This window comes from Notolabrus celidotus, chromosome 10 (assembly GCF_009762535.1).
Source record: "Notolabrus celidotus isolate fNotCel1 chromosome 10, fNotCel1.pri, whole genome shotgun sequence".
Classification (NCBI taxonomy): Eukaryota; Metazoa; Chordata; class Actinopteri; order Labriformes; family Labridae; genus Notolabrus; species Notolabrus celidotus.
Genome location: NC_048281.1, coordinates 9,646,154 through 9,658,782, shown reverse-complemented (window position 1 = coordinate 9,658,782; position 12,629 = coordinate 9,646,154). Strand labels below are relative to the sequence as shown.

Below are 12,629 nucleotides of genomic sequence, written 5' to 3'. Positions count from 1 at the left end.
GTGCGTCTGTAGCAGTGCTCGCTCCTCTGATACAGAGCTGTACCTTTCCTTCAGGACCTTGGTGGGGGCATCTTGGACCTAAGTGAGGATCTGGATAAAGATGAGTGCAAACATGAGCCTGAGGCCATATATGAGACCAACTGCCACTGGGAGGGCTGCACCAAGGAGTACGACACCCAGGACCAGCTTGTTCATGTAAGTTTTTATAAGTACATTGAATGAATTACACAAGAACTTGTACACAGCATGCTTAAGGCAATGATGTGGTGCAACTATTGGGCCTTGTTGATGGTAGAAATGGTACAAATGCATAATGGAGGGGCTGTAATGTATGCAGCAGAGAGCTGAGATGACGTCAGAGTCAATGAGGGAGCCTTAAGGCTTGGACGAGAGTGTGACGTTTACAGGACATTTATTTGCCAGAACCACGGGTACCAAGATCAAAGAATGAAGACACATTTATCAGCTGGGACAGAATTATTTGATTCAGTGTTAAAAGAGCAAAGTCTGCATAATAATGGACTTACTTCACTACATTATGATCTGATCTTTGTTTAAAAACGGCCTCTAGTTAAACTGTTTGATCACAGTGAAAACACAAACTTTTCAAAGTCAGGTCCTTCAGGTTTTCTCTAGCTACTCTGGGACACAGTCATCTAGATTATTAGTATGCTTCACTGTGAGGGTTATTTCCACACCGAGCCATCCTCCCCTCTGTTGTTGTTGTTGTTGTTGTTAAGTTAAAACAGTTCTAACTGCTCTTCTGCTGCTAATTAAGTCGGTGCTGATTGAGTCCACTCTGAAAGCTGTCAAGTAACGGATCCCTTCCTGTTTGGTTGACACGCGCAGCATTAATGAGCCTGCCGGCTCTCGCCAAATTCAAGCCCAAGCCCTGCAGCTGTGCCCCTGCAACCCCTCAGCCCCATGACCCCTGACCCCTAACCTCTTACTCCCAGAAACACCCGCAACCCCTGAAGCCCAGAGGGCCGACCATAAATCCATCGTCGTGCCAGAAGCTCTGGAGTTATGGAACCTTGTGCTTCCCCCTTTTTCCAGTCCAAATTCTCTTCTTGCTTTCCACTTTGAGACCCACCGTCAGTGAAGTCTGGGCAGTGTTAGAAGGGGCTTATGTCAGGTCCACAGATTCAGAGGTGGATGAGCTGTTATGAGATGCAACAATCAGGACCAGCGCAACCTTTTACTGTAACCCTGAATACTGCTCTCAAACCACAGACTCAGTAGGAGCAGGATTAGTGAGGAGACTAACAGCGGATCATATGGACGATGTAAGACCATCACAGTGTTTCAAATCCCCGAAGGGCCAGTTTTATTATATATTTATATCCAATCTAAAATAAAACATGTAAACCAGAGGTGTTGAATCGATTTTTACATTTTTAACCACAAAAACGAAAACCTATCATCACCTCCTGCTGCACATCTATGTCCCCTTACTTTCAGCAAAATAAAATAAAAGCTAACAAACACCTGTGGATTTATTTTGGCTTCCACATAACTAAAGTAATCATAAATTACGGATTCACAGCTGTGCGTAACCTCAAAATAGAAGCCTACACTTGTTTCCATTCCTCCTTCACCCAAAATAGATCTCAGCAGAATCATCAGCCACTGAACTTTCTCTCTGGTGCAGAGGTGGCCACATAAGTGCAGCGTTGTGGGTCTGGATGTCCTCAGGAAATAAAGTGGTTCCACTGGGTGTGTGGATATTTGCATGTGGTGCATGAGGAGAGAGTTTTTAAGTGTGTCTGTTGAGAAACATTGTGTGTTTGTGTTCACAGCGAATGCATATTTGTCTCCAATTTAAGTCAGTTGAGTTTGTTAAAAAGCAGAAGTAAGATAACTTTGAGAGTTCTGAATACAGTCTCTGTCTAAGATGTCTTCTTTTAATGTTCACACGCACATCATTTTCAAATAAACTAATGTGTAATTCTGGCTCGCATGATACACATGCCAACAAATGAACAAGGGGATTACTGGTGCTTCTTTTTTCCACTGAAAGCGCTCAATTTTTAGACAATTACCAATGACACATGAAAACTACACCTACAGTCCAAGAACAAACACATAAAACTGTGAGATTTTTAGCTCTTCAGCGTACAAACACAACACTTGACACTGAGTTTGAGCTAAATTTAATATGTCTGACTCTCAATGTTTAAAAAGGTTTGAGCGACACGGAGGAAACTTTGTTTTTGACTCCTGCTCTCTCAACAGTGAAGAGGATGGGAGATAAATCCAAGTCAGTGATGTAATCCTCTTCCTGATCACCTTTACTGAGATCTGAGGAAGTTCCTCTTCCTTCAGAGAGTCACAAACACCCACATACAGAGCCTGAAATAACAGACAGGGCTTTTATAGGTTTTGTCTCCTGTTGACTGACGCCTAAAAACTGTCAGCCATCACAGTGACACACACACACTAACACAGATTCTTACTCCTACGGAGGCAGGTGTCAAGTTTAAATGTATCTGATTCTCTCTATCATAGATGTACTGTATGTCATAATACACTCTGGTGACTGTGACGTTATTTGAATTGTCTCCTCTGCAGCACATCAACAATGATCACATCCACGGTGAGAAGAAGGAATTTGTGTGTCGCTGGGATGAGTGTTCCAGGGAGCAGAAGCCCTTCAAGGCTCAGTACATGCTGGTGGTCCACATGAGGCGTCATACGGGGGAGAAGCCGCACAAATGCACGGTAAGGGTCTAGTTTTACTGTTAAACTCTGGGTGCCATATTTCCGTCTGAACGTGTTCATCTAGAAGTCCACATCTGCACTCAGCATCATTCTAGCTGCAGACTGGTAAACTGAACTTCATGTGTAATATCAGCAGACAGGCCCTTTCATCCTCCTCCTACAGGACACTCTTTAAATGCTACATAACTCAAGAGGCTGTGCAGACTCACCGTAAAGGTCATGAAGAGAAAATGGCCTAAATAACAAAAGCACCACAAAATTGACTTTTTTTGTGCAATTTTGCAAAACAAATATGGAAACAAATTGATTCAAAATAATTGTAGATGCAGAAACATAAACACAATAATTCTTAATACCGGATATTCTTTGACAGCATTGGAGTTGCAGTTTCTGAGAGCAGATTCTCTTTTCATGAAGGATGTACTGAGATGGTTTGATGCTTTCATCAGCTTTAGTAATACACATCCTAAATCAGTATTTCCTGGACTGACTTTTAATTCTTTCCATTCATGAAATCCACACTACCTTAATATGATGTAACATATGTCAGTTATTCTGCAGATGTTAAAGATATGTTTTAGGTCAGTTTAAAACAGACTGTGCAAAAAAGAAAGAAATCTCTGTTGATGAGTTGAAAGCTTCTGCCTTATCATCACAAATCGCTGCTCCTTTTATTGCACATGGTGGATCATAACTTCAAAATCCCAAACATACTGTGTGGTGATGCAGAAAACACTGAAGACATAGCTTTCCACCTCTAGCTATAACTGTTTGTATCTAAGTTAATTTGGAACAGGAACAATGCAAACAACGATCTGCACTATGAGCTTTTGTGATCCTCTGTGCAAGACACAACAGCAAAATCATTATATTTAACATTATTCTAAACACAATTATTGAAAAAAAATTAAATTATATGCTGCTTAAACAGTGCCAACCACATATGTTTGCTAAAAACTCAATGAATGTGGGAATAAGCATTAGAAGCCACAAGCATCCTTTCCTCTGCCTTAAAAAAATGAAAGTGGTTTTGTGATTTTCTTTGTGGTAACAGCCAGAGATATTTAACATGTTGATAAATCATGGGGGGTTTCATTGAAGCCTTCGTTAGCTGTGTGAAGATCATATTGAGGGCTCGGCTTCAAAGCTTGCTCTCGGGGTCTTGTGAATGCATTAAAACAGATGACTTGTGAAAAAGAAGTTGAGAAAGCTGATTGACGGCGTGGGTGTAATTAGAATCTGCAGACAAGCAGGGGGTCTGAGTGCTGATCATGGGCACACTTTATATTCTCTGCACAAATCCCACATGCATCTTCTTAGAGCACTGGTTTGTCTTTAAAGGGAGAATTTTGTGACTTATACATCCAATTTCTGAGCTGGTCTAGTTCAATTCTCTTTTCATTTCAAAGCCAGCCCTGTTCACAATGACTGCTCAGAGGGAATACCAAATTATAGCTTGTACAGTACAAGCGAATACAAAGGCTAAACACAGACTTCCTTTTGTCTCAACAAAGCGCACCATACACAAAGCTTCACCGCACCTCACACTTAGTTTAGCTATTTCGCATAATCGCCCTTTTTATCAAAGTGTAGCGCTGCTTTGCTTTTGTGTGGCACGCCACAGTAGGTGGGCAAGAGTCCAACAGTGGATTACATTTCAAAAATGTAAAACACAGAGCCTTTTTTATTTGTGTCACTGGCTCGTTTCTCTATACAACTGCAGACAAAACAACACAGCACTCAGGTCTGTCTGTCTCACTCTTTGTCTGTCTCTCTCTCTCTAGTTTGAGGGCTGCGCAAAAGCCTACTCCCGCCTGGAGAACCTCAAGACCCACCTCCGGTCCCACACGGGGGAGAAGCCATATGTGTGTGAACATGAAGGCTGCAACAAGGCCTTTTCCAATGCCTCGGACCGGGCCAAGCACCAGAACCGCACGCACTCCAATGAGGTAGAGAATGTGAAGTCGTGCACATGAGCACCCATCAGCTGTGTGCTTAGCATGCTCTGAAGTCTAAATGTTGTCCATGTATGCATTTGAAAATACGAAAAGCCGACATGCTCCGTCCAGATTTATTACTCAGATCAGATTTTTATGTTTAGCTTTTTGTATTACTTTCTAAGTGTGGCCTTTATCAGGCTTCTGTATGAACTGGTGCGTCCTAAACTGACCCACATGTGCAAGAGAACAACAAAGACGTCACATGCTGTACTGTGTTTACTGAAGTAAGCATGGTTTACAGTGTCATGTTGAAATTGATGTGCAGTGGCAGCCAGCACATTTATTAGAAGATGATAATACAGAGGAGAAAGAGGAGAACCAGGGTCAACATTTTAATGACAACCTTTTCTGTTTTTCATCGAGTGTGAGTCACTCCTGCTCCCGCCAAATCTTGTTACAGCACTTATAGAAGCATCCTCAAATTTGGCACAAACTTGCCCATTGACTGAAGGATGCCCTGATAGATCTTGGAGGTTGAGAAGTCCACTGCCCCTTAAACTTCCCAAAACTATTGAACTCAAATGTTTCATGGGTAATACACTTGCATACCTGTTTGTTCTTCTGTTGTGAGAAGGTCTAAGGAGCTGAGGCTGTGTGTTTACCATAATTTCACTCTGACTGTAAATCTCCTTTCACAGAAACCATATGTGTGTAAGATCCCGGGTTGTACCAAGCGCTACACTGACCCCAGCTCTCTCAGGAAGCATGTTAAAACAGTCCACGGACCTGAAGCTCATGTGACCAAGAAGCAACGAAACGACGCACCTCCGAGACAACAGCCACCTAAAGGCAACGGAGAGAATGATACAAATTCCAAACTTGGTGTAAGAGGCATGGACGGCAGAATTGAGGCCAACAGTACGTCCAGAGGGGTGGAGGACTGCCTACAAGTGAAATCTATCAAGACCGAAAACTCCATGGTGAGTCCTGAAAATAAATGTCTAATTTTGAAATGTGTTGATGATTGACTGCATCTTGCAGGACTCTCCGACTCTTCTTACTATTTTACACTTTACTAACATTACTCTGAGACTAATTGTTCACTGCCAGTACTGCCTGCATCCGTCCTAATTCACCTCTCTGGTTAATGCTCAAACTTGCTCCTCTAAAGTTAACCTTCCTAATGGACAGACTTCACTGGTGAGCGCTCAAACACTCTGTCTTGTTGCAACTCAGCATGGAAGATGTGCAAAGTTTTCTTTGTGTTTCATGTTGCAAAACTGCATACTCCACTGCATGGTGTAAAATTTTCTTTTTGCATGATTTCCCATGATCACATTCTGAAAACATGCTCCTTTATAGGATCACACATATGCATGATTGGAGTGGAAAGTCATCTTGCATTAATATTCACAGGCTGAGACTGTAAATAGTGCCAACCCCAAGCTGTGAGGAAGATTCCAGTACATTTTTGCCAGTTTGAATTAGTCATCGTTCCGTTTTGTTGTCACTCTCATTTATTATCTACTTGTGTTCGTGTTTTGAATAAATCAAACTCATTCATATTTAATTATATTATCAAACTTTAGGCCAGCATCAGTTATAACAAAGCATCGATACAATTAGAATTTCTAACTGTGGTAATTATTAATATTAAAGAATATGTAATGGAATTATCTAAGCTTAGCAACGCCTTTATGATATATCAACCAAATTAGCTTTTTTTAAATGTATTTTTGATAACTTTCACATTGAAAGTTGTCGGCAGATGAAATATTTACAAGCAGAGGATTAAAAACAGTACTGTACTACTATCAAAGGCTTTCAAAGATTAATACAAGACACATCACATGAGTCATATTCTCTCTTCTTTCTCCCACTAGACGTATCAGTCCAGTCCTGGCGGCCACTCGTCCTGTAGCAGTGAGCCGTCGCCTCTCAGCAGTGCCAACAACAACGACAGTGGGGTAGAGATGGCCATGCACAGCGGGGGCAGCTTCGGGGACCTCAGTGCACAAGATGAGTGCCCCATGGTTGACTCCACCGTTCCTGTTGGAGGGCAGCAGGCTGGCGTGGGACTACAGATGAGGAAAGCCATTGGTCATGGCGGTGCGGTCACCATCAAGCTGGAGAACATCAAGAAAGAAAGGCTGAAGACAGTTAGGGAGTCTTGCCCCTGGGTCAACTCTGCACCACAGCCACCTCAGGGCCAACGCAATAGTATGAAGCTGCCTCCCATACCTGCAGTCGGTAAGTATGGATGGTTGAAGACATCTGTTTACTTTGATGTTACTGTATGATGGTTGTGAAAGATGGCTGCTGTCATTCTGTAATGATGTTTCCTCTTGTTGCCAGGTTCCCTTCTAGAGAACCCCAACATAATGAATAATTCAAGCAGTTCATACCTTGGCCAGCGCATAGGCGACCTCTCTTCATGTGAAGTAACATTGCTGAACCAGCTGAATGAGCGCCGAGACAGCACCACCAGCACCCTTAGCTCAGCCTACACCTTGAGTCGGCGCTCATCTGGTATTTCACCCTGCTATTCCAGCCGCCGCTCAAGTGAGGCGTCCCAGTTTGGTGCAAACCGCCACAATAATATCAGTTCAGCAGACTCCTATGACCCTATCTCCACAGACCTGTCTCGCCGCTCCAGCGAAGCAAGCCAGTGTGGAGGTGGGGGTGTCAGTGGTGGGGGTGGAGGAGGCCTCCCAAGTATCCTTAGTCTCACACCAGCTCAGCATTATCGGCTAAAGGCAAAATATGCTGCTGCCACTGGTGGAGCTCCACCTACTCCTCTCCCCAATATGGATCGAATGAGCCTGAGGACCCGTATGGCGCTCTACAGTGACTCCCAGGAAGGCTTGTCACACTCATTCCATCAGCCACTCTCTGGAACTGTGCCTCGGCGGCGTAGTGATATTGGGTATGGCATGCAGAGCATGATGCCCCATGAGGTGCCAAACAGCCTTCCACGTCGTGCCAGTGACCCGGTGCGTTGTCCCACACAAGACCCTCTCTCCCTTCCGAGGGTACAGCGCTATAACAGTATGAACAATGTGAACCCCATGATTGGTCTGTCAGCTGAACGCCACCTGGCTACACAGGGATACACTCGCTCAGATGGCAGCCTGCAACGCTACCCATTTGCCCCCAGACCACCAAGCATTTCTGAGAATGTAGCCATGGAAAACATGGCAGTAGATGGAATGGTGGCTGGAGGGGAGCAGAGTGGAGAGGATGACATGGTGCTGCCAGAGGATGTGATGCAGTACCTCAGGATCCAGAATTCTGGGCCCTCAGGACCCAACGCAGGGCAAGTGGACTACCGTGCCAGTAATCAGACTCAGGGCTACCAGACAGGCATGCCCCCACCAGCATCATTTTACGGGCAGAGAAGGATGGCCATGGTGGATGCCACCATGACTCAGTCTGGTCAGGACATGCAATCATGCCACATGGGCCAAACTGGCTCCCAGCAGCCTTTCCCTGCACCATCAAACAACATGAAAAAGAATAATATGCCAGTGCAGTGGAACGAGGTGAGCTCGGGGACTGTTGATACCACAACCAAGCTCTCAAAACAACAGCAGCATCCTCTCAGGGGGAACCTAGCTGTTGTTCAGCAAAGGCACAATTTTAGTTCCTTCCAGGGACAAGGTCAGAGTCTAAGCAACAACCAGCAGGTAGTGCCTATGAGTCAGAATATGTCTTTGCAGGGATATGGAAACCAGAGGCTGATGAACATGTCTCACCAGCAGCATCCGCAACAGAGGCAGTGCAACAATGTGAACTTTAATGAGCAAATGAGTCCTCAGCAAGGGTTTGGCCAAGAGGCAACCCCAAATTCTATGTCAGGGAGTACTAGCATGCGACCCACTCGTAACAGTATAGCAGATACAGAACTGCAAAGTTACAAAGCAAGGACACAGGCTGATGGGTATTGTCACATGAATCAAGTGGATCAGCAGCAAAATTACAGTGTCCTATCCCAACAACAGCAGCACAGTGCTCATAATGGAGGCAGAGGAATGTTACTGCCCAGGCCTCCTATAGAGCCCAAGTTTACCGGCAGACAGCAATTCACAGGGACAAGCATGATGCAGCCTGGACAAATACCCAAGTCATCCATTCTGAGCCCCACTCGTGGTACTGACACCTCAGAGGCGAGCCCTAAAAGGCCCAGTGGCTCAGCAACTCACACCAGCAACTCTGAAAACCCAAACCCTGCTGTTTTCTACACGGGTCAGATTCATATGTTTGAGCCATCTTCTGTTGCCTTTGATGCCTCCATGTCTCACTGTTCCAACCAGACCCCTGCCAGTAACAACACCACTGCAGCCAACATGGCCTCACCAGGAGTGAACCAGGTCTCGAGCAGTACAGTGGACTCTTCCACTGGTGGATCTGGTGGCACGGAGCATGCCCAGATTGACTTTGACACCATGCTAGACGATGGGGACCACTCCAGCCTTATGTCAGGCACTCTGAGTCCTGGCCTTCTGCAGAGCCTCTCCCAGAATTCATCACGCCTCACTACCCCTCGCAACTCTGTCACCCTCGCTTCTGTGCCGGCAGGGATTGGCAACATGGCCATTGGTGACATGAACTCTATGCTCACAGCATTGGCCGAAGAAAATAAGTTCCTCAACATGATAAGCTGAGAGCAATCGAACACCTCATCATCCATCCGGTCTTAACCTTTTCTGTATCAGGAATATTTGGGCTACATGAGAAAGCACTGATTAATTAATGCAAAAATGGCTATTTCCTTTTTTTCTTATTTGTCCATGTTACTTTGCCTCTCTTGTTATATGAGCTTCAGATTTTTATATGTTACATTAAAAGTGTAATTGTACGTATAGCTAGGGTTAAGGAAAATTTTATATCATTTTTGCTACAAAGCCATACATTTTACCTACAAATACATATCCCAGGGGATATTAATGTATCTACAAACAATTGCCATTCAGTATTTGCTGGTGTATAAGCCCCTCACAGAATTGTGCACTGAAAGCAGTCGTCGAGGTACCTTGCTGAGGATATCAAATTTGAGTGTCTGAGTATGACATGAAAGAGGAGTTACCAGGAAATGAACGTGACATGTAAATAAAAATATTTTCTCATGAAGATGTTTATGTGTATAGATAACACTGTATGGTACTTGCTTTAAGTTATGCTGTAGACTTTTGGTATTGAAACCAGGGCTGTCAAAAGTACTGCAGGAAACCTACGAATTCATTCAAAAAGAACAACTATATATTTGTTTTTACTTTCTTCTTATGATCTGTGCAAACGTGGATTTCAAAAACTATTCTCACAAGGCAAGCTAGAACATTTTGTAACTTTTAATACATGCAAAACAATAGGTGAGATAAGTGCAGAGATTAACATTACTTAACTGGCAAACACAGTGTAATGATGCTATGATAATGACTTTCTCAGTTGTTGAAGCTAAAAATCCAACATAGTGACGTATATTGAATCCTTGAAGGCAAAACTATCACAAACTATTCTTCAGCTTGTCCTCGACTTTCAAAAGATGCATGCAACCACTTTACTGTTTAAAGCAGTAAATACATAAATAATCGTACCTTAAAAACAAAAAAAAAACATGCATGTAGAAATGAATACATCTTGCACATGATCTTAGTCTCTTAAGTATCTTTTACCAAATTGCTAAGTTTATTTGCACATATTTTAAATAAAAGTAGTTATTCTGTGAACATTTTGAGACATTGAACATTTTAAAGTGATTTTTTTTTTTTTTTCAGGATTTCTGAAAAGTTAATTAATCTAAACAGTTAAACCAGCAATGTTTGGCTTGATGCAGGTAAAACATTTGACAGCCCTAGTTTACACACCTGGGTGTACAACGTTATGTTCCGCAGATATTAAGTGCTTTGTGATCACCAATTGAGCTCCTGGGATGGTTCAGCAAATTCAGATCTCCTTCTTTTCCCCATGCATCAGAGAAATAACTCTCCACGGCCCAATCTCACAAGGGTAAATGATCGAAACGGACAAGGGTATGCCTCTGTGTTAGTTTATCAGGGCACATGAGCCCCTGTGTCTGATGAGGAGCATTCTCTAAAAGAATATACAAGTACCTCTGTGTGTTCTCAGTAGAGATCCAGCCCTAATTAACACATTCATACCAACCCCCCCTCCGCCGCACCCCCTGCCTCCCTGAGCTCTGGATGAACTGCAGAGAGTCCAGGAAAAGACACAGACTTTGATTATGAAAACTCCTGTTTCTGACTGGATTGGCAAACTAGCCCTGCCAATTCCTCAGTTTTATTATGTTTGCTGAATTTCTAAGTAGCCTTTAAATGTTTGTGTGTATGCTTCCATTCACTTTACTATGCTGAGTGTGTGTGGGGGTTTGTGTGAGTGGTGTATATCTTTTGTACATTTCAAATAAACTATCTCCTATTTTTTCTGTTTAAATCCCTGGCTGTGTCTCTTTTATATATCATGGTTCTGTTGTCCCTGGAGGTCACATGAAAGCAGAGCCAGGGTTCTACAAGTGAAATAGTATTTGGCATGTTCTCAGACTGCTGTTGAGTAGCCTACAGCTCAAAGTACTATAATTCCTGCAGTCATATGAAGGTGCACACTTATTGAGAGATTGCCTACACAATAGGATTATGATGAAGGTTATTTTTCATTCTCAGCGTTTTTAAAAGTTCAAGTCACTTCTGCAAGTTTCAAACAATTGTAACTGCAGCCTGTCTCTGTGCTTGTTTTTGTCAATCCAAGGCTCACATTGTTATTTTTTAAACTTAACACATGGTCATAATGTTCTTTAAAAGCTACTTGACCCCAATAACAAAAGTAGTAGCTTTTCCTTCCAGAAAACCAGAGATGCGTGTCGACTGCTGCCTGGATTAGTTTTGTCTTGTGTGTGATTGTGTGACTTCAGATTCTTGAAAAAGTATGGAGGATGCACTGATGTCAGTTTTCCTGCAGAACAAGCCCACGCAATCAAACTGAGCGGCAAAGCATCCTGCAACATGGCTGCCTTTAGTACAGGTGACAAAAAACACAGCAGGTAACACAGACTGTTTGACTGAAAGGCAGTTTGATGCTACAGAGTTCCCTACAGCTTAGCTAAAACACAGCAGCCTGTGGACACTGACATACGGACATTTCTATATACTTGATAACAAAGCCAAATTTTGACGCGGTGATACATACTGTTGGTGCTTTCCGTTTATTTCTAATACGACAATTTCACCCAGTCCTGCTCATAAAGCCATCATCATTTACTGTGCAGGTGAACTGCTGAATAGGAAGTGTGAATTCGACCTGATGAAACAGGAAATCATGAAAGAAAGGAGACTGCAGGGGGTTTAGATAGATTACATAAACCACTATCAGAATGGATAGGCTCTGTAATGTGCTTCACACAGTTTGTGTGACTTCACAGCTTCAGTCTTAACTATTATCACCTCTATAAAAATGTCCTCAGAGCCACATTTCTTTAAGAATCTTGCACAACAAGGTTTTATTCTGTGGTCCTCAGTCAGCAAGTTACCCACGATATGATCTCAGATGAGGCTCTGATAATGATGGATGAATTGATGGCGATGGCTTGTAGAAGAAAAACTGTTGAAAATTGTTTGGATGAAGCCACAAAGCATGTCTTTATACTGTCACAGTGACTGCCACCCACAGTAGCGTCACATGCAGACCGCCTGTATAAAGCATAGTTGATGAAGTGTAAAATTTGACTGCTTCTTTTAGTCCTCATCTTAGAGTCAGTGTTTCAGAGTGTTTCAGATTGTTTTCATAAAACCTGCTGTCTTGTGCTTTAAGTACAGAGAAGAAGCTGAAGTTTTGCTAGAAGCTGCATACATCCTGATGCTTTATCTGTAAAGATAATGTGTATCTTCAGTAGTTGTGATTTTAATCCACCGGGTCCTCACTCTGCATACTTTAGTGCAAAAAAGGAGAAAAAAAATT

At 43.0% G+C, this 12,629-nt stretch overlaps 1 protein-coding gene across 1 annotated transcript in view; it reads left to right on the top strand.

Annotated features, from left to right (window-relative positions):
• gli2a (GLI family zinc finger 2a) overlaps window positions 1–11,080 on the top strand; it is a 65,115-nt gene extending 54,035 nt beyond the window's left edge. The window contains 6 exon segments of the mRNA XM_034693153.1: window positions 55–195; window positions 2,572–2,721; window positions 4,506–4,670; window positions 5,360–5,641; window positions 6,545–6,911; window positions 7,017–11,080. Of these exon segments, the coding sequence (XP_034549044.1) occupies window positions 55–195; window positions 2,572–2,721; window positions 4,506–4,670; window positions 5,360–5,641; window positions 6,545–6,911; window positions 7,017–9,325 (3,414 nt within the window). The 3' untranslated portion in view covers window positions 9,326–11,080.
• The last annotated feature ends 1,549 nt before the right edge of the window (window positions 11,081–12,629 follow it).